Raw genomic sequence first — 25378 nt, 5'->3', positions numbered from 1 at the left:
GGCGTTATCTCTCTAGTTGGGTATACGTATATAATATATGTATGTATATATCGATCGTCGTCATGTGCGGTGTATTGTAGAGTATGTACTCGCGACGTTTTATGCACATGAGGTAATCCACAAAAAACTATCCCGCTTGTGTCTCCGAATATTCGATGAATTTTTATTTTTTAGGCTCACCCTCGAGATGGGGCTCATTTTGCTTTCAATGTCACGTATCATGAGTACCAAAGGAATAAGCATGAATGTATGGGTTTCCGTCGAGGTGATACCTTTTTTTTTTTTTTTATTTTTTAAATGCAATTATTATTACATCTGATTGTATCATGTACACGTATATAATTTTTGCAGGTGAATCGCGGAAAAATGGCATCACCCTCATTGAAATCCGTGTTCATGATTTTTCCTTCATGGTGCGGGACATTGCAAAATGGGCCCCATCTCGAGCCTAAAAAAATTTTTTTTAATTTTTATTTTAAAAGTTCAGGACTTTTTTTGAGGATTTCCTTGTGTACGAATGACGGGGCAGCACGAGCATACGAAGAATTTTCATGTAGTGTTTGCGTCCTGTACATGTATCTATGTACAGGCAAGGGGGCACGATTATCAGATAATACAGAACAGACGTTATCGGCTATCGTGTATAGTGTGTACCCCAATTGTCGGCGATTCGCCGTGCTTTTTCGATTTCGTTACTCAAATTTATGGGTATATTAACTGAGCTGACTTAACTAAATGTAAAACATGTACATGTAATTGTGTTTAACAGTGTTTACGGTGGATTTTACGAAAAAGACAATAATTTCATGGGTCGTTGACGTGTCCTCTCTCATCATGAAATTTAGTTTTTGTATGTAACTTTTTTTATAATATTTTCAAGTTATTCGCGGTTTCGACCAATACGCTGGAAACTTTCGGGTTCGACACGATTTTCGTCATTTTGAGAAAACTGTTAAGTCGATTTTTTATAAAAATCTTATTGATACGTGGGCGATTTCGTCCATCTTTTTTTATTTCAAAATAAACTTGCCGTTTACAATACTGAACAAAAAATTTTGGCTCGAAATAATTGAATAATTTGTTCTGTACAACTGGCACGGGTAATAACGATAAAGTTTTCTTGGAACGACCCATTTTTTTTATACATGTAAAAAAGGACCATTATATAAGAAAATGGCACTCGTATAAAATGTTGGAAATACTGGCTTATTACATAATATTTATTTTTAACATGCTCTGATGTTTATGTATAATTGAAATGATCAATATAGTGGGTGATATCACATCGATGTGACGGGTACATAATATATGTGGTGTTACGTTAATTATCGCCTACTTATTACGATGCCAAGAACAAAAGAAAGCTTTACTTAAATACACCATCGGATACAATTGATTCAAAAAATTGAATAGCTCAGGGGCGAAAGGACCTACGATTTTTTCTTTTAGGAAATAGGGTCTCACATATTCATTCACCCCGAGTAACGTACACGTATATAATCGTCTGAGGCGTCGATATGCACTCGTACATGATTATGCCACGTTTTCTTACTTAACTTTTATTTTTAATATTTTAATCGTTAAGAATAAAAAAAAGTTAGGATGAGCCTGTACAAGTACGTAAAAAAAAAAAATAAATAAAAAAAAATAAAAAAACAGACGCGCACCGATCGTTTTGGATTATTCATTAAGATACGTAAGGGATAAGGTAAAGTAAATGTTATAGTCAGTAAGTGTTATCGTCATAATCAATACTCGATTACTTTTAACGTTTTTTACTTGGTACTTTCAATTAAGAAATGAAAATTTCGAGTATTTTTAGAGCTTCGTGATAAAGAAATTCAATTTTTTTTTCTCTTTGTGTCTATTTAAGTAAAGACTAATTCAACTTTTCCATTAAAGCTCGATGATGTAGTTAGGTAATTATTGATGAGAGGGTCGTTCGAGCTTTACCGCACTGCGGAAATGCTGTTTCTTGTGCAACAAGCTACATCAGATTACTTATTGATGAGGTAATTATCTGTGAAATGAATTACTTTTCATTGATTTTTTTCTTGGAAAAAAAAAAAAAAAATCTGGTTCGATTTTTAAATGCATTTTTTAGTGTAGATTAAATAAAATCCATCATTAATAATTAATAGTATTCTTTATTTTAACAGTCTCCAGATAAAATATCATACACACACCAGGTACATTTATCATCATAAATGTATAAATATAATTTTCAAATATTATAAACTCGACTTTTGTGTAAATCTAGTAAAAAATATTCGCGTCTACTTAATTAAGTATTAAATTGTCAATAAATACATGTACATTTGTAATAAATAATTGCACTTTGTGTTAAAAAATTGTAAAGTCATGTATAAAAAAATCTCATAAATAATACTCCGCAATGGACGAATCATAAGTACACCATTTTTATAAATAATACTCCAGGATGGATCAATCGTAAGTACACCATCTTTCAGAATTCCCAGGACTCTAACCAGCGCAAAGAATGCATGCGACTCTGTGGATCACTTGCCGATGGTCCCTCCATTCCATATGACAATGGAGAAAACAGATAAAAGCTGTAAATTTGAACATTAATTATTTTAATATAAGTTGGTTTGTGTAATTTTAATTGAAATGTGTGTCTTCTGTTTACCTATAAACTATAGAATGGATGAAAGCCCCAAGTACAACATGATAAAGCGTTTTGCCGATTCTATCGGGCAGCAATAACGTAATATTACTCAAGATGTAGTCTATCGTAGTTCCAGTCAACATTGAACTGTAAATCAGAGCCGGAAAATAATGATGGAAATATAAAATTCGAGTCATGGCCCAAAACGGCACGTAATGCAGCAACCAGCCAACGAATAGCCAGCTTCCTGCATAAGTGATGGTTTTTCTCTGCTCAATCAGAGCCGGATCATCTTTACAGCCACGTTTCTCGCGTACAGCCGCATTGATGTACACCGTCGTGAATATTACCAGAAATACTATGTTACCCCACCAAATCACCGGATTGCCAAGAAGGTAAATTCTTTGGTTGTTGCCGGAAAAAAACTGTCCCTGTGATTTATCAACGTTTAAACATTTTTCAAAGAATTACTAAATATTTGGTTGTTGAAAAAATGTTTTAATTTACTCGGTAGTTGATGGGCCACTGCCAAGGTTTGGAAGAAACTTCACCTTCCTTAACTTTTAAGTCAGAGTTACCCTGTAACATTACTGCGTGAGATTCCAAGAATCTTTTTAAAAAACTAGGTGCATACACTTGAAAACTAACGTTTGGAACTGTAAAGGGAATACATACAGTTAACTCGTTTCCACCAAAATTAAATTTTTTTTATAAAACCAACTTACGTTTGGCATAATTGTTATCCTCAATATTCCAAAGAGCATTTTTATCCCTCACGTTTGGATTGCAAGAGACTTCTTGCTGGCTGTATGCCCTGTAAAACATTTTAGTCTTAATAAATTTTGAGACGAAATGCCAATCAATATCAATTTTCATCTATTTTACCATTTAGGTAAGGTTTTACCACTACACGTTAAAACACAATGGTGTAGATAATGAACAAATTTTAATTTACTGGTTACAGTTTCAACGATATCTCCATTATTGCCACCTTGGATGACAATTTTCCAAACGTCATTAGCATCACCAGTTCCATTCTACAACCACATATCATTTATACATGTATAAAAAATTTACTCTAAAAAATGTAGCGTTTTTATTTTGTTACCTCTCCGTAACCAGTAACTTGAAAATGTTTCTTTGATATTGGCGCTAGCTCTTTATGAGAATGTAAATTTCTTCCAGTAATGACATGCTCTAGTCGAATAAGATCACCATGTTTTACTAACTCCGACTCGGATGGTATCTCATCAGAGTCATATTTTTTTACAATCCATAAGTTGTTATCATCTTTATGAGAATAAGTTGTTATCTAAGGTTCAGAGATTTATGCAATTTTAAAACAACGATTTTATCATCAAATTACTAAGTTATCAAGACAGTAATAAGAAACCTGTTGTTGCCTGGCTCCAACGCCTTCGGGATAGAGGTGCCAATGTGAATGCAAATATCCACCTCCAGTTCTGTGATTTTTTAAAGTAATTTTTGCTCCATATGCTAAATGACGAGGCATCGAAGCATTATGTAAAGAATTACCTTCCAATAAAGATTGAAATTCTGAACTATAAAATCCATCTCCACTCCCACTAAGTAAATTACATACGAATTATTTTTATTAGGGAAAATATTCAAGTCTTTTGGAAAATAAGTTTCATACCTTTTGTTTAAAATGGTAAGATGAATGTAGAAAAAGGACATGTATAAGAAAATGGGCAGTATTATAAGACAAACAGTCCTAGCTAACAAATGCTTTCCAACAGTCACCTGAAAATAGAATTTACATTATTTTTTCTAAACAATACTCGCAACTTTTTATGTTCAAATGTAACTCTAGCAACTTACAATTGATTGATTCAAATTTCCCAATTCTCTCCATAATTCGTAAATTGTATATAGACCAACTAACAAGACAACAAACAAGCCAACAAATTTAACACTCATTGTGCAGGCAAGAGACACTCCTGTAAAAGCTAACCATGCCCACCAGGAAAATGTAAATGGACATTCATGTAGGGAACCTACTCGTGTCATGCCATAAGTTGCACACATCATAAAAGACAAAAGTATAGGATCCAGGAGGATGTACTGATTAAGAGTCAGTAGACCAACATCTAAAAATGTGCATAAACAAAACACTAATAAAACATGCAAATAATTTGATTACTTGAAACTTACCACACAAGACTAAACTAGCTGAAAGAAAAGCAGCTCTTGTTGATTTACTCAATTCCCACACAGTTAAAAAAGACAATGGCACAATTGTTGCACCCAGAAATGTACAAAACTAAAAATATCGATATGATTTTAAAATTTAAAACAAATTCAAAGAAATTAATTTACTTACAACTCTCATTCCAATATAATTAGTATTCTCGTATTTATCTCCAGGTTTTTCAAATGGAAATTTACCATCGTACCCTGTTAAATATCCTGATAGTGCAATAAGCATCTGCCAAAAAAATGATCAAACTAATTAAACTATTGATCTTAATACAGTTGTTAATACGCAAAATTTTTACCTTTCCCAAAGGTGGATGAACATCAAAAAAGAAAGTCCTATTGATGTACCAGCTTCCCATCTTACCAAAATGAGTCTCATCCCAGCTACGTGCGCAATCAAAAAAAGTTTTATTTAGTTTGGCTGTTAAATAAACTGTAAATACATTAAATAATATGCATACCAGACATGAGCAGGTTCAGTAACCCTATAAAATCTTGTTGCAGCAGTTACAAAAATAATGAATCCAAAACATAACCACCACTTTCTGTAAACACAATTCAATTAAAATGATTTTTTATTCTAGGAAAAAAAGGGTGATAATTTGTAACTTACGTATCTTTGGCTTCTTCGTCATCTTCGGATTTTTTATTTGCTTTTTTAAATGATTTTTTGGCAACATTGTTTTTTTTCTCGGCAACTATATCACTGCCGCTTTCTTTTGCCATATTTAAAAAATCAACTAAACTTGTATGTCTAAAAAAAAAAAAAAAAAAAAAAACGAGTGCATGTATTTAATCAAAAATATTATTCTTGGTGAGAGAAAGTAAAAAAATCACTACAAGAAGAAAAATAAAAGCGGCCATACGTTGACAATTGTCATCTCAATTTTATTGAAATAGTGGGATAAAAAAAGAAAACAAATTTTTTTTAGCAGAATATATTATACCTATCAACTCTTAATAATAAAAACAAGATTATCCTATATCCACTCACCTTTACAAAACATATTTCAATTCGAGTGAAACACTATTTAACGTCAAAGCCCGTGCAGGAGAAAGGGACACGTCTTCAGTACCATTTTTTTTACTTATACTTAACCACGCAAAGAAGTAGAAGAGAAGGGAGTCAATTGTAAGCAGCAACACGGATAACTGTAATTTCGTATGATTACCGAATCAAGTAAATTGTTTATTCATACTATATCGTTTTTTCATGAACATCTTCCAAGGATGTGAGAATAAAAAAACTATTTACCCCCCCCTCCCTCAAAGAGATCAATGACATCAATGTAGGATATTATACACAATTAATGGCGTGATAAAATATTTGGGAAAAAAAAGTTTTTCAAACTTTTTACGTATTTAGAACTATATTGCTTATCGAGTTACATTTTTCGTGAGCACTTATTGTTACATACAACAACGATATTTAAAAAATTAAATTTTTTTTTACGATAAGTTTTTGTGCGTTGATAAAAGCTATAAAATCTATGAATACCATGTAAAAAGTATACTCATCATTAATCATAAAAAAATTAATTGTTTATTTAATAAAAATTTTTGTGAAAAGACTTGTGACAGACAATTATATTCGTAGCTAATGTAAATAAAATTCTTGAATTTTTATGTGACTTGAAAAGTCTCATTGGAAGTGATATGTTGAATAATTAGGACATACTCTAGTCTCTGCGATTACTACAAGCATATGATTTTGTTATCGTGTGTAAAAAAATTGTATCGTATAAAAATTACAAATTAAAAATTTTACTAAAAAAAATAAATATATGTTATTATAATACAATGTTTTGTTATGGGTACGGGTGGAACCTATGTACATACATTCACACACATATACAATTGTATATTATAGCTTAAGCTTATGTTTTATACAGAAATACATAAATATCTACCATAATATTCAAATATTTACTGAAATGTACGTCCTGGAATATTTTGAATTTCCCGCTTCTTGCGACGTTGCCGTTATGTTTTTGTCGAACTATTATTTAATATTTTTATTCATAAACTAATCAGACGATCGTCACGAAACTTTTTATACATATAGTTGATAACATTATCTGTGACATATAAAAAAATTGGAGACATTCATCACGCCAATTTTTTTAAAACCGAGTTTTTATAAGTTTCCCCATAAGCGACCGTGTTAAAATGACTGAACTTTGAAATTCAATATCTCGGAAACGAAACAGACGAACCCCTTGAAATTTTAACAGCTTTATTGTAACAACAATAAGAATGTCTGGTTAAAATTTCAAAAAGATTAATCACAGGTTTCTATCTCTACCGAACGTCCTTAAAAATCGGTTATCGTGGATATGTAAAACATGTGTGTATAGGTATTAATAAATAGGATATGTACTTTCGCTGTTCAAATAGTCCAAAATGTATTTCTTTTATTGTTACTATGCGACCCTTCCCCACTTTTTTTCAAAGGGGGAATGAGAGGATAAGAAATCTATAATTTACCAAATACACGTGGTACTCCAGCATAGGTATACGTATACCTAGAACGAAGGCCGGCAAAGGGTTTTTTGTATATATACTAGTATACGTGGCCGTATATGTTTACTTACCCGTCTGTGTATAAAAACGTAAGAACTAGCAGGTATATGCACGTGTTCGAACTTCGGAGGTCGAACAAGAGAATACGTGTGTCAACTTGGCATCCCGTCGTCCGTGGCATTCAAGTACTTGATTTCAGAGTGTTTATCAATTTATTTTTATTCTTCATGTTTAGTAGTACAAAGTGAAAGACTTTATAGTTCAGCGAGAAGAAAAGTGCGTCCGTTTGCTGACAAAAGTTGACGAACACTAAAACATGATAAGTACCTAATTTTTCAATTTTGCAGGACAAAGAGAGAGTCCACGGAGAGGACGAGAGAAAGGTGAGCTGACCGCTGCTCTGCTGCAACCTAAACAACCTTGCAAATAGGTACTTTTGTAAGTAATCCTGCATGTTTTTTTCACATAATTAGGACAATATTCGAAATTTTGCTTTGCGGATCGAACCAATTAAGTAAACTTGTTATTTTTTTTTTCTGCACACGAAAGAATTCACCAGTGCATGTCCGCAATGCCAGTGTTTTCAAAAACATTCGATTAACATTTTTTATTTTGAAGCAAAGTACGGTGTAAATTGATGATTCTTGCTTATTCTTGGAACTTCATTATTTTGCTAGTGTCAATTCGGTTGTATGTCAACGTTTATCTAAAACACATTTCGCTTTTGAAAAGTCATTTGGATCAAAAGAGGTTCAGAAACTGTCATTTTCTTTTGTTCTTTCTTTCTTTCTACCTTGTCGGCTTTTCATGTTTTTGCCACGTGACTTGTTAAACTGTGTTTAAAAGAGTATGTGCATGCTAAAAAAAGGCTTCCTGGTTATATATATGTATTTTGTTAAATTTAAGAAATTCTATAGTGCACAAACATGTATGACTGTTATTTGGATAAGTAATTCTTATCTTTCTGATTAATTTTTTTTACTATAAACAATTTTAATTATAAACATACCAATTATTGGCACAGAATTGCAGCCATGGATTTGGTAAAGTTTTTTGGAAAAAACTTGGAACTTCAAAGGCAGCCTTTGCAGCCATTAAGGACCCCCTCCGAAGTGAGCGATGGGTCCTTTATTATGTCAGCTTCAATGATACAAGACAGAACTTACTTAAGTGGAAAAGACTACGCTCGAAAATATGTGGAGCAAGAGAATCAAATTGCTCTGGAGGTGTGAAATCTTTCCTAAAACTTTTCTTCTCTCACTGGTTGATACAAATGAAATTAAACACTTTCTTTTGTTTAATTATAGGCAGCTAAGGTAACAGGCCCACCAATGAGTCAAGGAAAAATGGATGAGATATCAGTTGGAACTGTTCCAACAAACGTTACGGAAATTGTAAATGAAAGAGCTGTAGATGCTATGAGCAATTTTAACTTTCAGCATCGATCTCAAGAAAATCTACCTATTTTTAGTTATCGAGATGAAATTGTAAAGACTATACAAACCCATGCTGTGACAATCATTGAAGGTTCCACTGGATGTGGTAAATCTACTCAAGTGCCACAGTTTATTTTAGACAGCTATCACAATCAAAAAAAGTTTTGTAACATTGTTGGTGAGTCTTAACTTGAGTTACTAACACCTGTTATTAATTTTTCTTATACAACTTTTTTTATTTTTTTAGTATGTCAACCACGAAGAATAGCCGCACTCAGTATTGCTACAAGAGTTGCTCAGGAAAGAAAATGGAAGTTGGGCTCACTTGTTGGTTGTCAAGTTGGAATGTATAAAAATACGTCCAAAGACACGAGATTAACTTACTGCACAACTGGAATTCTTCTTAGGAAACTAATCTCTACAAAAAATATGCTTGACTTCACACATGTAATCTTGGATGAAGTTCACGAACGAGATCAGGAGATGGATTTTCTCATACTGGTCATCAGAAAATTATTAAGAACAAATTCACGATCAACAAAAGTTATATTGATGTCAGCTACCTTTAATGTGGACAAGTTTGCAAATTACTTTGCTTTTCCAACTGAAACAGGATTCATAGATGCTCCCGTTGTTTCTGTTTCGAAAAAGCGTAATTTCAAAATACACACTCACTACCTTTGCCAATTGGACAGTCTTGGGGTGGTGCGTAGGATAATTATTTATTAAATATTTAATTTCATAATTCTAGTGTTTTCTTGATTCAATACGTATGTTCCGTTTTTCTTCATTTTTTTCAGATGCCTGAAGTTTCCTATGAAGAGCCAAAAGTTACTGAAAAAATGATACAATTTTGTGTTAGGCTGATAAATATTTTTGATGACATTGATATGAAAAATGATTATGATCCAGAAGATCTTGAAGATAATGGAGCAAAACCAAGACCAGCAGTTTTGGTATTCTTACCTGGAATTTGGGAAATTGAAGAAATGCACAGTCTAATGCATCCGCACAGTGAAAAGTCAAAGTGGGATATTGTAGTTTTGCATTCAAGCATCACTAATGAAGAGCAAAGTAAAGTATTCACATCTCCACCAAGGGGGTACCGTCGTATTATACTATCAACAAATATTGCTGAGAGTAGTATTACCATTCAAGACGTTCGATATGGTAAATTAAACTTTTAAGCTATTTGGTCCTCCTGAGAGTATTAAAAGCAATGAGAATTTTTTATTTCTATAGTTATTGACTTTTGTTTGACAAAGCAACTTATCACGGACCCAAGTACCAATTTCCAATGTTTGGAGTTGACTTGGGCAAGCAAAGCTAACTGCGACCAACGAGCTGGACGTGCCGGTCGTGTTATGGATGGTCGTGTGTATCGACTTGTTTCCAAAAAGTTCTATGAAGAGGTATGATTCTCGATACTTGAGAAATTTCCTTGTCAATGTGATTTATTGTGATATTTTTACAGCAACTTCAAGCTGAAAATGAACCAGAAATCGCTCGATCCCCTCTTGACAAGTTAGTACTTCAAACAAAGCTGCTGGACATGGGCGAGCCGAAAGCTGTACTGGCTTTAGCCATTGATCCACCAGATCTGTCAAATCTCGAACGTACCGTATTGTTACTTAAGGAAGTGGGAGGTCTTGTAGACAAACCAGGAGAAGTAAATAGAGTTGACGGTCACTTGACAGATTTGGGTAAAATCATGGCAAATTTGCCAGTTGACGTTCACCTTTCTAAGCTGATGGCCCTTGGACATGCGTTTAATGTTCTTAGAGATACGATCATAATGGCTGCCAGTATGGCTCTCAAGAGTATGTTTAGCAATCCTTTTCAGAAGCGTATGGAAGCCTACAAAGCCAAAGTGCACTGGGCTGATGGATCTTCCAGTGATTCCATGGCTTTTCTCAATGCTTATCGCGTTTGGCAGCACGAGATCACAGCTAATCGAATCAAGCGTAAAACACGCAGTGAACAAGACTGGGCCAAACGTAACTTCATTCAAATAAGAGTAATGCACGAAGTAGACTATATGGTAGGTGAATTAACGCAGCGACTTGAAAGGCTTGGCATCAAGGAGACGACAGGTTTAAAAAAGCTTGTTATTGACGATCTGGATCGAAGTTTTGTCCTGAAGATAGTTATAGCAGGGGCCTTTTATCCAAATTACTTTATCCGAAGCCAGTCTGGCTACTTTGAGAACGATGGCACTTACGGTGCTCGAGGATTGGGTGGCCTTGATCCTACACGTACCGTGTATCTTCAAGGCTGGAAAATGGACCATCCTGGTAAGCTTTATGCCAAAAGAATCCAAGAATTATTCAAAGACATTGTTCCCTCGCACGAACAAGCACTTGTTGAGTTTGATGGGTCAAGTCGAATTTACATCATGTTCAGTGATGAAAAGTTTTATGGACATGAGAAAAAAATGAACGAAATGCCTGGAAAGATATCTCCGTCCGTGTACAAAGCTTTGAAAATGAGAAAACTAGGCATGGAAATCAGCGTACCTGTGTTGGATGTCAAAAGTGCTAAAAAGGTAAAATGTCTTTCACTTGTAATTTTCATTTTATTTCGTAATCATCAAATCAAATTTCATAAGCTCAAACGTAATTATATGACATTCGAGTTAATAAAGAAAACTGATTAATTTCACGATAAACGTTACAGATGGCTGAAAAGCTGGATCTTCCAACAACAACTTGCAGTATGTTCTACAGCCAAGATAACTTTAATGCTTTAAAAAAATGTCTACCAAAAACTTTACCAAATTTACCGGATTTATCAACAAAAGTTATGGCAATTTGCATTGTTAATTTTATTGACCCTGGTAAGTTTTGGGTGCACTTGCGGGACAACAGAGTCATCTCGGATCAAATCACCAAAATTAGGAATCACCTGAACGACCCAGAATTAACTCCAAAAACACTTGAACCAGTAAACAGAAAGCTTAAGGTGGGTGAACTTGTCGCAGCTCCATGGAAAGACCAAAAAGTATATCGAGCAGTTGTCGAAAGTTTTTACGAGATCAAGAAAGAGGATGTTGCGAATCTTCTATACATTGATTTTGGCTATCGATGTTCAGTGCGCTGTGCTAATCTTCAGCTTATTAAAGAAACTTCTGAAATAGCTACGATAAAGGGTTTGGCTCTAGAATGTACGCTTACCGGCATAGAGCCTTCAAGAAGAAAGAACGCGAAGGGCAAATGGTGTCGAGAAGCCGTTAATCTGTTTAGGAGTTATGCAGCAACTGATCGATACGTAGTGTATGGTGAAATATATTCCATTGTCGACAGCGTAATCTCCATAGTATTGATGTGCCAAGATCCGCACAATCGTAGAAACTTAATCAATATAAATGATGAACTCGAGCGAGAAGGTCTAGCTGATCCAGTAGAGGAAAACTACTTGTCGAAATACAACCACCAACTGAGAACGAAAGGTGCTCAGTCCAGTGCCCATCACCGTCAATACTTAGAATTCCTACAGTATGACAAGAATTTCTTGATAAGTTCATATCCGGATCCTCCACCCGTGAACGACTGTAATTTTAATATGTTGTTAAAAGGACCTAATTCACCACTTGAAATTAACTTGTCTAGTCTTGCGATCGTCGCAGCAAGTAAGTCTGTTGTTGTTGAGGGCGGATCAGTAAATTCTGTACTGGTGGACACAAATCCCGAGGATCCACATGATCGTTTACTCGTATCTTCGCTCGTCAGTCAAAATCAATCATCGACTACCTTGACGTTACGCAACACCACTCTTATGCCCAACATACCAGGCTTGACCGCTTTATTGTGCTTGATTTTTACTCCCAAGATGGAACTAAGGAGAAGCTCTGGTGGAACGTATTACGTGGGAGCTCTGTGCGGATTAGGATACGATCCAAAAAATAATGCACCGTTGTTACCTGAACACGATATGGAAGTATGTTTTGATACTGAAGTCAGCATACAGGATTTGCAAAATGTAAGCAAGAATTTTTTCATACTCTTGTTCATACATCATTTTGAATTGTGATAATTGACAATAATTCATATTTTATAATTTTTTTTTTTTGCAGATAAATAGATTGAGACATTGGATTAACTTGGCCATTAACATCAAAAAAGATGAGAATGACAATAATGAAGATCAAGCTATATTCTGTCAAAAAAAAGTTTATATGTTTTTAACAAATTTGACCGATCATCCCACCAAGTCTCAACAAAAGCAGAAAATTCTTAACTTTGGAGGCTGGAATATGTATGATGATTCCTTGTTTATACGCCCAACAAAGAGTGTCATTAAAGACGATAGTATTTATCCTTTGCATAATGCTTTGTCACTGGAGGATCGTAATGAAATCGCTGAAGAGATGTTTCATCACATCAAAGAATTGAGGCAGTTGGCTATGTCGTAAGATTTCAACGTAGTTTTTAAAAAGATTTTTTATTTTTTTTCGTTGAGTAAAAATTTGTTCTCTTCATTTCAGTGATCCAAGGATTTCGGATAAAATTGAGATTGAGTGCAAGTTGTGCGAAGAGATTATGTACACACGGGAAGATCTAAGGCTGCATTTATTTTTAGAAAAACACAGGAATAATGAATCAAAGTTGAATTTAAATTAATACTAAACTACTATTAGAAATAAGGTAATATTAATTCTTAATATATTGTAAGTCTTAATTATATATGTTGTATAATTTTGTAATACTTTTTCAACTTTTTTAAAGTAAACTAAAGAATATATTGTAAGTAAGGTACATACAAAAATCTCAAGGATTGCCTAAAGTCTAAATAATTGTAAGCTTATTTTCTATTTTAATTCAAATTCGTATATTTTTTGACAGAAAAGAGAGAATAAATTTGTTCAATAACTTAACTTGTTGAAAAATTCTTGAAAATAACACATGATGCAAGTACACTTTGTACCAAGTGTACGTAAATAAAATTCTCTGTGCTTATAAATATTATTGTGAAATATGATACAGATAAATATTGCATACGATTTTTTAAACATCTCTTTGAATATACCGAGGTCCAGTAGGTTGAGTGTACAAAAGTCGCCCTGGTGCCGGTGCGCCGGCAACACTTACGTATGTACCTGATGGGTGTGGTGGATACGGATTTTGTGGAGGTGGTGGCTGCGGCGCCCTAACCGGATAGCCACTAGTTATGCCACCTGTCTTGGCCCCCTGAATAAATCAATGTTTTTTAATCACGCTTTATATCCACATAAACAGCAAATTATCTCAATTAAAAACAAAAAATACTTTAAGCATACCTGTGGAGGTTGTTGAATTGGAATTGCTCCACCGTGAACGGCCACGTGGCTTCCAGGGCGTGGATAAAATTTGTCCTCCGTGTATGGGGCTTTTCAAATACACGTAATTAAAATACAAGTAAAATTAATGTTGAATTAATATTTAAAGTAACATTACATGTTTGAACTGTTGGAAGCGGTGTTCGAGTAGCCGTGAGGTAGACAGGTTTCCCAGATTCGGGTAGTCTGTTGGTTTGCGACGTGGGCGGACAAAAATCGTAAGTTCCAGGTGGATAATAACTTGAGCTAGTAAACTGGCTCGGTGACTCTGAAATAAACGTTCAATTATTAGTTCAGAAATTAATTTTACTAGTTACAAAAAATAATCTGTATTGTGAAATGTAGGTGTTTCGGTTAATTCGTAACTTGGGTTTGTATGTTAGATTTGCAGGGTAATTCGTAAATTATGCAAATTGACATCGTGACTGATACAGAATGTTTGATTTTTGTTGATAGAATCAGTCATTTTTAATTCAGCACTTACTGTTCCAAAGAACAACTCGAGCATCACCAGATCTCCTAGCTGCATCTTCCGACTCTGTAAAAATACGATCACGTGTCTTTAGTCCTGTACTAATTGTTTGGACATAAGAAAATAACTTTTTAGCAAATTACTATAAATTGAATATAATAAAATAAACTTGTATTTTACTTGATGGAGTTGGAATATAACTTGGCATAGACAGAGGTGGCTTATAACCATAACCAGGATGGTATACTGTTGGTGCTGATGGTGGAGGCGATGGGCTGTGTGAGCGTTTTACAGGACCCTGTTGATGAATTGGAAAATTTGAAATTTACTTGTCTGTAGCATGTAATTAAAGACTTTTGTTTCACAAAAATTTGAATATTTACACTTGAAAGTAAAGTGTGAGAGGGTGTAACTGCTGCAACTTTATAAATAGGACTTCTTGTTGGATGCGGTATGTACAGGTGAGGGTGAACAACAGTAGCCTCGGGATATCCTCCAATTTGATGCATTGGCTCTGAAGAAACTCTGAAAATACATTGTTTCTTAAAATATTCGTGATAAGATTAAATTACAAACGTATATCTGACAAGCATACATTGTTTCTTTGTACAGTCTTTTTCTATTATCATCTTCGTGTAGAACTTTTTTCAATTGTCCAAACAGCTCATGCTTCTCCTTCCTTAGGTCTTCTAGTTCTCTTTCAACCTGAGCAATCTGTTCTCTAGTCTCACCTATTGTCATGACATTCTGCTTTTGTTTGGTCTCCCTTTCCTTTCTCTGTCTTTCCTCTTCTTCATCAGCCTCTTGCTCTAAAAAATGCATGAATATTCTTTAAAGAAATATCCTTGAAAAACATTTAATTGAATTTTATACCTTGTTTTTTGCGTTGCCTCTCCCGCATAATGTGAATCTTGAGAGCTTGCCGCATGCGTTCGTTACGTTGGTTACTGCCAGCAACAACGGCTGGCATTTTCACTGAAGTATTGTTGGAAGTCAGGGTGGCTATCACTTAATATTCACTGATTACCCGAACTTATGACCAATTAACTAGCTTAACGGGACTGTTTACGGGGCCCGAGTGTATTAATAATTAATAACTGCTGAAAGTGACGTGTTGTCGATATCTACAGAAAAACAGTAATAAGTACGATGATTCACAGAACTTTAGAGACATAGGCCCGAAAAAGTAGGTTATACCCACCGACAACATTTGTTCTGTAAGTGTAAGTTGAACTTGAAAGCTCAAAAAATCTGATGAAAGTTACAATTTAATATCGCTGAAAGTGTCATTTTTGTGGTTATATTTTGGAGTCGCACAATGGCGTCAGTACGGAGTGGCAGACGACTTTTTCTTGCAGCTGTCATTTTTTTGTTTCTTTTTTCCCCCTTATTCGATCATTTCCCCTCTCTCAAGTTTTACGCGGCCACAGCTCAAAAATAAAATTCCCTGCAAATTCTTTTTTCCTACACACCCAATTTTGCTTCATTTAATTTTAGTAAAAATGCTCTGATGGTTATATTTTATTTATGTTGAAATCCTTATAATACATTATGTTAGAGGGCCAAGTACTCATAGTAACTGAATTTCTTTCAAATGATTATGATACAAATCAATTGGAGCCAATTATTTTACATATGTGCTAGTAATAACCGTAGCAATAAGTTATAAAAATGTTTAAAAAATAAACAAAATAGTACACGATTCATCATCATAATAGATAATTAACAATAATGTATGGTAAATTCGTAGATATAGGAGAAAAGAGACAACAGAACAGAGTACAGTATACACACATATATATATATATACCTTATTTGTTCGAGAGAAAGTATATATATACAGTCATGCATTCATATAGATGACAACACAAGTTTACAAGTCATATAAGTTGTACGCATATGTAACTTGCATTATTCTGTATACTTACACGTATAATTAGCGGCGCGATTAAGTAGAAGACGTTGTTAAGAATAGTGATAAAGAATATCTACACGTCACCGTTCGTAATAGTAAGATTCCCTGATTGACAAGCATCAGAGCCGGCGTCTCTTTGTCTGCCTGCGGTACGACGACGACGAGGTCGACGAGCGTCGAGACAGAAAAAGAGAAAAGTCACGCAGACACATCGACGTCGTAGACCATTAAGAAAGATAAGAACTTAATTGGTGCGTGGTTGGATCTATTTTAATGGGGAACATGAAGAAAATCGTGATTTTCGGTGCAACAGGGATGACCGGTTCGTGCTCGCTCGAGCATGCCGTCAAAGCAGGTAAATTTATTTTACTTTTAAAACTAAAGAATCGATTTTAACGATTTGTTCGTGTTTTGTCTTACTTGGCCAAGTTCATTTTTATCGTTTTCATGCCGGAGTGCAAGTCATTTTACTCCTCTTCATGTATGAAATAATATGCAAATTGCAAGCTCAATTGGGCTACTGGTTTTCGTGCAATAAGAAATGGGATGAATATAAAAAAAAGCGTTTTGTAATACCCTGTAATGTATGCTATTTAAAACTTATTTTTTGTTTTTATAATATCCCATAACATATTGCTTGATATCTAAGCTGACTTTGACTTTGAATTAATATTGACTTGACTAACATTTCCTCAAGGTCTCAAGACAAGAGCATTTGTTAGGGATGAGAACAAAGTTCCTGAACACCTCAAAGACAAGGTTGAAATTTTCGTTGGAGACGTGACGAATGCTGAACAGGTGTCACAAGCTGTATCTGACATGGATGGTGTTGTTGTTGTACTTGGAACTAGAAATGATTTGAGTATGTTCTTCGTTTTATTTGAATCAGATGTGAAAGTTGATGTGTCAATCTATTAATTGGTATTTTTACAGAACCAACAACTGTTTTGTCTGATGGTATGAAAAATATCATCAGTGCCATGAAGAAGCATAATGTTCAGATCGTTTCCGTTTGCTTATCAGGTAAATTGAAAGTTTTTGTTTTCAATTTACAAGATTAAATACATTTCTGAATTCATATTATATTTTTTTAAATGGACTTTTAGCATTTTTATTCCGTGAGCCTGAAAAAGTTCCTGTAATTTTCAAAGATTTAAATGCAGATCACCAAAGGATGTTTGACCTCGTCAAAGCATGTGGATTGAATTGGATTGCCTGTTTGCCACCTCATATAACAGGTAATTGTAATTGTCAATATTAAATCATTTATTTATTTTCTTTGAAATGATAATTTTTCTTTATTACAGAGTTGCCTGCGAGTCCGAAATATACAATTGAGTATGACAAGTCACCAGGACCAGCCATCTCCAAACATGACCTGGGTGAATTTTTAATAAAGAGTTTGGATCAACCAGAACATTATCAAAAAGTTTGTGGTATAGCAACTTGTTCTTGATTTGCAAAAATGAATATTAATGAACTGAAAGTGCCATGCACAAAATTTTTGCACGTTAAGGTTGTGCAGTTTTTTAAAAGAGAGTATATCTAGTATTACATAAGATTTCTGAGAAATAATACTTTATACAAAAAAAAAAGAAAACAAATGTTTTTTACTCAAAAATACATGCTTTGGTCATGTGTGACTTTATAAGTGTTCTTAAAAGATATTTTTAAAGTATTTACAATAAATAATAATATTTGTTATATAATTGTACTTTTTGTCAGGGCTCTAATTTTTTCATCATAAATGTTCGTTTAGGAATAGTCAAAAAAATTTGTGGAATCAATCTGTTGAAATTTGGTGGCATTGGAGGCGGAGGAGGTCCTGCTGGCATCATTTCACTTGATTTTAACTTTGAATTACTTTTTTCGCTTGAATATGCATTTGTGTTAAAGTCTCTGTATCCATTTAACTGAGGTACAGGTTCACATATAACGTATCCATTTTTTAAGTAGAATCCCTCCTGACCTTTTGTTGTGAGATACACATTTCTAATACCTCTTTTATACACATAATCTTCTGTTGCTTGCAGTAGCATCGATCCTAGTCCTTGAGATCTACAGGTGTGATCAATTATAACTAAAACAACACATGACCAATTACTTTCCCAATACATTTATATTTATTATGTTTTGCAGATTGTTTCGTTAAATTAAAAAGTGATTTGTTTACGTGATTCTAAAATAACGCCATCTTGAGAGTTATTCACCAAAGAGACTTTGCAGTGACCAACGACATCATCTTTGTGAAGTAATATTAGACACACAGGAAATTTATCACAGGATGCCTCGAGACTTCTCAACCTGTCAACAGGATGAAAACTATCAGTGGTTTGTCTTCTCTGATTAACATTAATTACCTTTTCTGGGTATTTTTAATGAAAAGAAAAATAACAAAGATTGTCGATGGTGATGAGAGACGAAGCGTAAGAATAGAGTAGGCAGATGTGCAGAGAGAAGCAAAATTAACTGAAAAAAGAAGCGATTAAGCTTTGCGTGCTAAGTTTTTACCTTTTTCTCTAACATACCGTGCGGTTTCGCTCCGTTTCCATTCAGAGTTTAGAAGTTTGCAGCATTGCTGTAGTAAATCGGGCCGCTTATGAAGTTGAACTAAGTTATAGCGGGTATCTTTCATTATTTCTCTGGAAAGCAGGTAAATCAAAGAAAACCATCACATCTACTTGATGCATACATGCTATGCTTAACTCTAGAAGTACTTTTGCATTAGAGTATGTTTTACTTAGGCATCTAAGGTTGGATGTAAAAAATAAGTTATACTAATCACACAATTTGGGAAATTGAAAAATCAATAATTTATTGTACTTCTAGTGTTATTTTCTAAATGTTTTAATGTAAAAGACTTCACACATTGTTTGTCTTAGCTATTACCTAATGATTCATAAACAACAAAAAACGTCTAATATGCACACAGTGTAAAAAAAAAAACTTATAAAGTAGTCTGCAGAAGAAATTTTAGATTTTTTCAAAGGTTTATGATACAGTAAAAGAGATTCTTACAAAATCAAAGCTCGTCAATGGAATATTTTTACTCCACTTTATAGTTTCCTATGCTTCAGAAATACGCAAAAAAAACTTTATAAATGAATGCGACATATTCAAAATTTCTCATCACAAGAGCCATTTAAATTGTGAATCGTTCAAGCGCCAATTCAACCAAGCCCGCGTGTATCCCACATAGTAGTACCTACACAAGAGTAAGAAAATCATGAAGACACAGACTCTCTATACAAGCTATAGCTGCTGGCCTATTTTTATCATCCAAACAGATGAGACACACACGCCTACTTGGGTGTTAAGCATACATACACTCCTTTGGTTGAATTAAATCACTGGGTGACGTTTTCGCCTTGAACCAACACTTGACACTGCGTCTGTATTACTATTTTTTGTCATTCGTACACAGACACACCTTCAAGTAATTCATGAGTTCATTCAGTCGGAAAGTGCAGCACATAATATATAGGTGCTAACTGCTACATTTACAATTAATACACACACACCGTGACTGTTCAAATTAAAGACGCGCTTGGAAAATTTATAAGCTTTGCAATATGAACATTTGTTAAAGCTAGAGGGTATTAATAGCACCTCTGTAACAAAAAAATTAATCTGGGTAATGTGGAGCTAGCAAAAATCATACAAAATCCCTATAAAAGCTGGGATTCTACTATTCATGTCATGTGTATCTGGACATTTTTTGGAATAACTAAATTCGATCGATTTGAACATGTAACATGATCATTGTTATATTTACCTGGCGCAGTCTTATGAAGTGCCGTCCAACAGAGTGAAAAATTCGAGTATTTGACTCTACGAATATGCTCTACCTCATCACTATATTATTTTGGAGTTTGGAGTCTTGACTAATACACACACTTGGTGGCTCGGTGTAATATACCACTGGAGAATACGTCATCAACTCTCTTCTAAACTGACAGATAAACTATATCGCGTTTGGCCAAATTGTATCTTCATCAACTTGTTTCTCCGCCCACACGTTTGCAGATATATCTGAAAAGTTTAGCAGAGAGAGAAAATACTTGTAAATTGCCGAAATAAGATGCGGCGCATGAGCCTCTTTCTGCCTCCCCCGATATGCTCCGATTTCAGCACAAAAAGCAAAGGTAGCGCTGTAGTCGCAGTGTTTACGGTTGTGTCGGTTGTTTAACTTATGCGGCAGCAGTCGATATTTACTTTTACGTTCGAAACGAAGTGTCAGTGGTCATAAGTGCAGTGTTTTGAGTTCTTTATACTTAATTAAGTTGTATTTGAGAATAGTGAACAACCAAGATGATTCCCCAACGTTTACCCCCAGCACCTGGTAATTGTGAATTTCACCTGTTTTTTTCTCGTTTAATTCACATTAAGTTCTTGATTTCGTACGAATAACCTCTACTATTACTCTATTGTTTGAAATTTTATTTTTAAACTATCCAATGCAAACAAAGATAACTTGGATTTTAAATATCTTTAGAAAATCCCTTGGGACTTTCCTGGCACGACAGCGCTTGGATTCCCATACTTAATCCAAACAACATCATGGAATATTTTTCTGAAAGATCGAATCCATTCTACGACAGAACTTGCAACAATGAAAACATTAAAATGCAAAGGCTTAATCCGGACCAACTTTCGTAAGTAATACTTTTGATTCTAATCTTTTACGTGATGAATGGTTGTGTTGTTAAAATGACGAATAATTGTTCAGAAATATGGTTGGTCTGGAGTACATACTCTTGCATGTGCAGGAGCCAATTTTATACGTGATACGCAAGCAACACAGGCATGGTCCTGGTCCTACTCAAGCAACACCGATAGCTGATTACTACATAATTGCAGGAATTGTTTATCAAGCACCTGACTTAGCATCCGTAGTAAATTCCAGACTGGTTGGTGTTACAAAATACAAATAGCCCTACGCAAAAATTTCATGGACTTCATTATTTATTTTAGTTGACTACCGTTAATCATTTGCAATCTGCCTTTGAAGAAGCTAGTGCATGCTCTAGGTATCATCCTAACAAAGGATACTCGTGGGACTTTAAAAATGGTAAGACTGCAGCCACCAAAAAAGAAACTCCCATCAGAGAAGAACCTAGCACGCTTTTCCAGCGGCAAAGAGTTGATCAACTTTTGTACCAGTTGGTCAAGAAATTTCCTCAACCAACTCCCAAGTTTCATCAAGCTGCCATTGAGCCTGGTATGTTGATTCAATGACTTCTTGTCAAGTATTTGTTTTCCTAGTTTTTATATGTCTTTACGTTTTTTGTTTCTAGCCACACAAATTAAGCAAGAACCCCAGACAGATAAAAAAGATATGAGGCCACCACCGGAGAAGAAGCCGAGGATAAATTAGACTAAGACTCGTCATTTTTAGTTGAATTAATATTTGAATGTTGTCTAAGTGTAAAATAGATTTATGACAGGGATGCCAAGTGATTGTAAATTAATGAGTGACATATTTGATACTGAGTGAAAAGCACTGAAAATAATAAACATATTTTTACCTTAACACAAGGAAACTTTTTTATTTTTTCTTCTTACACCAGGGACAGTCAGGATCGTCGTTATCATCTATTACAGGTTTTTTCGATTTCAGTTTCGATTTTTTTTTGAGTTGATACTCGCAATATGAATCTATTATTTTATGACAAGAGTCGGAATAAGTGTTAGGGCACACTATTGGTTGTCGAGATGATGACGTACTTTTGTAGTATCGCGCAAAATATGTCGAGTTATTGGAAAAATTTTTAAAAAGAGTTACGAATTTCATGATTTACACTCAATAATATGAAAATTTAGCGAAAACAGTTAAACCATATGGTCAGTGAAAGGTTTGTACTTATAATTTTAATCCAAAGAGCCCTGTCAATTTTCAAAACAACTAACTTCATTTGTTTTGTAGTTGTTTAGTATTTTCATTGAACGTAAAAACACTAGTGATGAAAAATGACTTAAAGAATCATGTTTATAAATTTAATGCAAAAAATATACTATGACATCAGGCAAATGTTTGTGCAATGAAACTTCCGAAGACTACAGCAGTGTTGACGATGACGACGACGATTATTTATCGACTTTGAATCCTCAGGAGTTTGAAGACTTTGTCCAAGAAATTCTACATTACAAGTGCAAAGTAGTCCGATTGGCGCACGAACAAATAAACAAATTGAGGAAAAGACAAGTAAATAAATATTTGAGGATGTTGAAAAATTTCCTTTTCTACTCGTAAATAACGCGTATCAACGGGAATTTGTAATTTTAATGTATTCTTGTCAAAACGATTTTGGAATCACTGATTGCGATTGGTTATGTTTTTTTTAGTGCGTATATATCCACCGCCTTGAAAAGCAAATTTTTCAATGTCCTTTTTTACGAGTCAAAGAAAAAGAAATAAAATTGTTTGTGAAGAATTCCGTTTGATTTTAGATTGGTTTATTATCAGGGCTTGAAAAAGCTTCGCAAAATAATGACGAGAAAGGCAAGAACAAGGCAATCAGGAGGGGAAAGAGAGAGGCCGGGACGTGTACCGCAAACAACGATACGACGGTTCCACAGGAGAACACGGAAAACCTGTTGCAAAGGATCCGAAGATTTTTACGTTCGCATCCGATAATCGTAATGTTAGCCTTATTGTACTTGATAGTGACTATATACGTAGGTTATACCATTTGCAAGCACATCGGCACGTTTTGCTCCAGGGGTGGCTTTTGCATTCCCCTTTATTTAAACAAACCATCCCGACCACGACCCTTTTGACAATAAATTAAAGAATAATGTCCGTATCTTTAGGTTTTCTATTACTAAATATAATCATCGTGTCGCAAGAGAAAAATATAAATAGTATGTACCTTTAACTTTAGACTTATTTAACTAAAGTAGCGATTTGTAACATATAATATATTTTTCAATAGTTTTTCTAATAACACCAATTACGTATGAACAAAGTTGAAATTTTTTTCTTCAATGAACAAATCATACATTTCTTTTTGATTAAAGGGAATCCTGTAATACAATAAACATGTACCGATGAGACAAAAAACAAAATATTTAAATTCTTAAACATTATAGAATGAATAAACATTGTAGAAAGAAAATGGTTATTTGAATTAAGGTTTGAAACAAAGATAAATATTTTTGAAACAGAAAAATGTTAATAAATACTGCAGGAAAGTACCCCAACTAAAAAAAAGATTCTCTATCCTACAGAAAAAAAGGTCTTGAAAAAAAACTCGAAAAATTTTTAGTAAAGCTTTGTCATAATTTTATTCATAGTTTTTCGCGTTTTATACATTAGTTCTCTCTCTCTCTCTCTCGTCTTAATTTTTATTTTCAAAAAGTCGATTTTGCTTCCAGATCTACAAACAACATTTTAATTCTGTGGCGTGGGCGTATGTAAAGTTTATAGACAAAACTAAACAGCAACATACAAACAATGTTGAAAATCCCTTCAACACCCCTCGGTACAACTATCTACTTGACTACACTATATAAATACAGTTCTCGAATCATCGATCATTAAGTCTTACATTTTTAGTTTTGGTCTAGAAAAAAATAAAAATTTCGACCTCATTCAACGGAAAAAAAAAATAATGACAACTACGACACTTTATATACACAATATAGTTTTTATTACTTGTCTTATTGTAAGTTTAATTATCATCAAAAATCTAAAAGGAACAATATGGAAAATTTTTTATTTTCCACGACCTGTCGAAGGATCAAACAAGCTCTATGAAAAAAAATAAATTTTTATTTTTTTACAACGTTTTGCAGCTTAATACACTTACAATTAAATTTTTTCTTTCGTCTTACATTGCTAAAAATTGATAAAATTAAAAAAAAAAAAAAAAACATTTGTGTACATGCTATTTTCTTCAAAAACACTTCTCGACACAAAATATATCAAACTCGGATTACTTAATACATCGTTGTATTGTATCATAAAGTTTTCTATCCGCTCATACTCTTGTATAATTTTTTTTTTTATTTTCCTGCCAACCACAGGCAACCAGCAACGATATTTCTTTGAAAAAAAAACAAAAAAAATCATCGCCTGTGGGCTATCTCTATAATCTTATACTTTATAACGCACACGTCTCGCAGTCGTCCACCGCTCCTGGGAACAAAATAACGTATCGCGTGCGTATAGGAATGTGCAAGTTGTAAACGCAATCACATACTTTGCATTGAAGTCATGACATGTGTATACATGGAGCTAACAAGAGGGGGAGGGGGGGGGGTCAGAATAGGCTCTGCTTTTTTTTTTTGCACGTATTTCAGTCCAGTTTTTCAATGTTTATTTTTATTTATTTTTTTTTAATTTATTAAAATTTATTTATACTTATAATCTCTAAGTTTTTTTTATTCAGCAGCTCGCGCGTTCAGTCATCGGAGAGATATATATATATATATATATATTTATAATTATGTGACTTTCGAGCGAGCGCAGTCTTGAGTCTTGACTCGCCGCCTATACCTACTTATTACAAGCTCCCGTCACGCGAGCTGCTTTATTTTATTATTATTTTCTTTCTTCATCAATAAGCTTATTATATACGCGCCTCGAGTATGGGTATAAGACTCGCGTACGTCACCTTCTCTTTTACTTCTTACTCGTTGCTCGTCTTCGTTTCCATTAAGATTCATTATCGGCATCACAAGCACCATAATTCGGTAATACTATTTGTTTGTTTGTTTGTTTGTTTTTACACACAACTTTCTGGACCTGGTATGGAGTTGGCGATGATGATCTCTTTCATGAGGTTGCGGTCTGCCTTGTAGCTTATCGGTTCCCACGATTTCGCGGAAAATGGATTTAGCTGCCGAACGGAGGTCATCGTTATTT

The 25378-nt window shown here is 34.1% G+C and overlaps 7 protein-coding genes and 1 long non-coding RNA gene across 10 annotated transcripts in view; 4 read left to right on the top strand and 4 right to left on the bottom strand.

Moving 5' to 3' along the window:
- Positions 1-2167: 2167 nt before the first annotated feature.
- On the bottom strand, positions 2168-6071 carry twisted (Protein O-mannosyl-transferase 2). The gene is made up of 15 exons (XM_014362952.2): positions 5844-6071; positions 5463-5603; positions 5311-5394; positions 5149-5233; positions 4974-5078; positions 4805-4913; positions 4472-4740; positions 4287-4393; positions 4023-4215; positions 3738-3941; positions 3515-3666; positions 3355-3443; positions 3137-3285; positions 2651-3060; positions 2168-2573 (listed from the first exon to the last, which is right to left on the bottom strand). The coding sequence occupies exons 2-15, from the start codon at positions 5573-5575 to the stop codon at positions 2468-2470; spliced, it is 2175 nt and encodes a 724-aa protein (XP_014218438.2). The 5' UTR covers positions 5576-5603; positions 5844-6071; the 3' UTR covers positions 2168-2467.
- On the top strand, positions 2414-4222 carry LOC106646813 (uncharacterized). The gene is made up of 3 exons (XR_016292931.1): positions 2414-2575; positions 2664-3521; positions 3594-4222. It is a non-coding gene; the product is annotated as an uncharacterized LOC106646813 (long non-coding RNA).
- A 1190-nt stretch (positions 6072-7261) lies between the features above and the next one.
- spn-E (tudor domain containing 9 protein spindle E) lies at positions 7262-13681 on the top strand. Its single transcript, XM_014363045.2, has 11 exons — positions 7262-7648; positions 7720-7810; positions 8397-8598; positions 8680-8986; positions 9056-9513; positions 9609-9978; positions 10051-10220; positions 10283-11353; positions 11485-12786; positions 12881-13215; positions 13292-13681. Exons 3-11 carry the CDS (start codon positions 8407-8409, stop codon positions 13425-13427), a joined length of 4341 nt encoding a protein of 1446 aa, XP_014218531.2. The 5' UTR covers positions 7262-7648; positions 7720-7810; positions 8397-8406; the 3' UTR covers positions 13428-13681.
- LOC106646879 (uncharacterized) lies at positions 13515-16644 on the bottom strand. Of its 2 annotated transcripts, none has more exons than XM_089591530.1 (10): positions 16523-16644; positions 15796-16058; positions 15468-15718; positions 15190-15403; positions 14978-15119; positions 14775-14892; positions 14607-14660; positions 14251-14390; positions 14084-14158; positions 13515-13994 (listed from the first exon to the last, which is right to left on the bottom strand). In XM_089591530.1, the coding sequence occupies exons 3-10, from the start codon at positions 15562-15564 to the stop codon at positions 13812-13814; spliced, it is 1023 nt and encodes a 340-aa protein (XP_089447656.1). In that variant the 5' UTR covers positions 15565-15718; positions 15796-16058; positions 16523-16644; the 3' UTR covers positions 13515-13811. The 2 variants fall into 2 exon arrangements, with proteins under 2 accessions (XP_089447656.1, XP_014218539.1); XM_014363053.2 differs by having other exon boundaries at positions 13525-13994; positions 14084-14172; positions 14241-14390; positions 16523-16635.
- On the top strand, positions 16470-18145 carry LOC106646882 (flavin reductase (NADPH)). The gene is made up of 5 exons (XM_014363055.2): positions 16470-16864; positions 17207-17371; positions 17443-17532; positions 17616-17747; positions 17817-18145. Exons 1-5 carry the CDS (start codon positions 16783-16785, stop codon positions 17963-17965), a joined length of 618 nt encoding a protein of 205 aa, XP_014218541.2. The 5' UTR covers positions 16470-16782; the 3' UTR covers positions 17966-18145.
- Positions 17644-20619, bottom strand: Naa80 (N-alpha-acetyltransferase 80). Of its 2 annotated transcripts, none has more exons than XM_089591531.1 (4): positions 20285-20619; positions 19038-19151; positions 18683-18813; positions 17644-18589 (listed from the first exon to the last, which is right to left on the bottom strand). In XM_089591531.1, exons 2-4 carry the CDS (start codon positions 19142-19144, stop codon positions 18231-18233), a joined length of 597 nt encoding a protein of 198 aa, XP_089447657.1. In that variant the 5' UTR covers positions 19145-19151; positions 20285-20619; the 3' UTR covers positions 17644-18230. The 2 variants fall into 2 exon arrangements, with proteins under 2 accessions (XP_089447657.1, XP_014218343.2); XM_014362857.2 differs by lacking the exon at positions 20285-20619 and adding an exon at positions 19719-19739.
- Positions 20327-22006, top strand: MED6 (mediator complex subunit 6). The gene is made up of 5 exons (XM_014363054.2): positions 20327-20851; positions 21005-21164; positions 21239-21419; positions 21484-21730; positions 21807-22006. The coding sequence occupies exons 1-5, from the start codon at positions 20821-20823 to the stop codon at positions 21884-21886; spliced, it is 699 nt and encodes a 232-aa protein (XP_014218540.1). The 5' UTR covers positions 20327-20820; the 3' UTR covers positions 21887-22006.
- A 2937-nt stretch (positions 22007-24943) lies between these two features.
- side-III (sidestep III) overlaps positions 24944-25378 on the bottom strand; it is a 33737-nt gene continuing 33302 nt past the window's right edge. The window contains exon 14 of the mRNA XM_014363051.2: positions 24944-25352. Coding sequence (XP_014218537.2) covers positions 25239-25352 — 114 coding nt within the window. The 3' untranslated portion in view covers positions 24944-25238. The remainder of the gene's footprint in view (positions 25353-25378) is intronic.

This window comes from Copidosoma floridanum, unplaced genomic scaffold (assembly GCF_036245765.1).
Source record: "Copidosoma floridanum isolate Cflo_tuat_1 unplaced genomic scaffold, Cflo_Japanese_pri ptg000013l, whole genome shotgun sequence".
Taxonomy (NCBI): Eukaryota; Metazoa; Arthropoda; class Insecta; order Hymenoptera; family Encyrtidae; genus Copidosoma; species Copidosoma floridanum.
Note: the sequence above shows the minus strand (reverse complement) of the source record. Positions and strands in the feature narration are given on the sequence as shown.

What these genes read in the sequence shown, in the direction of transcription:
- twisted (XM_014362952.2), bottom strand. Translation starts at nt 5,575, where the DNA reads ATGGCAAAAGAAAGCGGCAGTGATATAGTTGCCGAGAAAAAAAACAAT. An exon ending in CTTACCATTTTAAACAAAAG is followed by an intron (nt 4,216 to 4,286) that starts GTATGAAACTTA and finishes TAATTTACTTAG; the next exon opens with TGGGAGTGGAGATGGATTTT. An exon ending in AGTGGCCCATCAACTACCGA is followed by an intron (nt 3,061 to 3,136) that starts GTAAATTAAAAC and finishes GATAAATCACAG; the next exon opens with GGACAGTTTTTTTCCGGCAA.
- spn-E (XM_014363045.2), top strand. Translation starts at nt 8,407, where the DNA reads ATGGATTTGGTAAAGTTTTTTGGAAAAAACTTGGAACTTCAAAGGCAG. An exon ending in AAAGTTTTGTAACATTGTTG is followed by an intron (nt 8,987 to 9,055) that starts GTGAGTCTTAAC and finishes TTATTTTTTTAG; the next exon opens with TATGTCAACCACGAAGAATA. An exon ending in AATTGGACAGTCTTGGGGTG is followed by an intron (nt 9,514 to 9,608) that starts GTGCGTAGGATA and finishes CATTTTTTTCAG; the next exon opens with ATGCCTGAAGTTTCCTATGA.
- LOC106646879 (XM_014363053.2), bottom strand. Translation starts at nt 15,564, where the DNA reads ATGCCAGCCGTTGTTGCTGGCAGTAACCAACGTAACGAACGCATGCGG. An exon ending in TCGAGTTGTTCTTTGGAACA is followed by an intron (nt 14,391 to 14,606) that starts GTAAGTGCTGAA and finishes CGTTTATTTCAG; the next exon opens with AGTCACCGAGCCAGTTTACT. An exon ending in GCTTCCAACAGTTCAAACAT is followed by an intron (nt 14,173 to 14,240) that starts GTAATGTTACTT and finishes GTATTTGAAAAG; the next exon opens with CCCCATACACGGAGGACAAA.
- LOC106646882 (XM_014363055.2), top strand. Translation starts at nt 16,783, where the DNA reads ATGGGGAACATGAAGAAAATCGTGATTTTCGGTGCAACAGGGATGACC. An exon ending in CGAGCATGCCGTCAAAGCAG is followed by an intron (nt 16,865 to 17,206) that starts GTAAATTTATTT and finishes CATTTCCTCAAG; the next exon opens with GTCTCAAGACAAGAGCATTT. An exon ending in TGGAACTAGAAATGATTTGA is followed by an intron (nt 17,372 to 17,442) that starts GTATGTTCTTCG and finishes GTATTTTTACAG; the next exon opens with AACCAACAACTGTTTTGTCT.
- Naa80 (XM_089591531.1), bottom strand. Translation starts at nt 19,144, where the DNA reads ATGAAAGATACCCGCTATAACTTAGTTCAACTTCATAAGCGGCCCGAT. An exon ending in AAACGGAGCGAAACCGCACG is followed by an intron (nt 18,814 to 19,037) that starts GTATGTTAGAGA and finishes TCCTGTTGACAG; the next exon opens with GTTGAGAAGTCTCGAGGCAT. An exon ending in TGGCGTTATTTTAGAATCAC is followed by an intron (nt 18,590 to 18,682) that starts GTAAACAAATCA and finishes GTGTTGTTTTAG; the next exon opens with TTATAATTGATCACACCTGT.
- MED6 (XM_014363054.2), top strand. Translation starts at nt 20,821, where the DNA reads ATGATTCCCCAACGTTTACCCCCAGCACCTG. An exon ending in CCGTAGTAAATTCCAGACTG is followed by an intron (nt 21,420 to 21,483) that starts GTTGGTGTTACA and finishes TATTTATTTTAG; the next exon opens with TTGACTACCGTTAATCATTT. An exon ending in TCAAGCTGCCATTGAGCCTG is followed by an intron (nt 21,731 to 21,806) that starts GTATGTTGATTC and finishes TTTTGTTTCTAG; the next exon opens with CCACACAAATTAAGCAAGAA.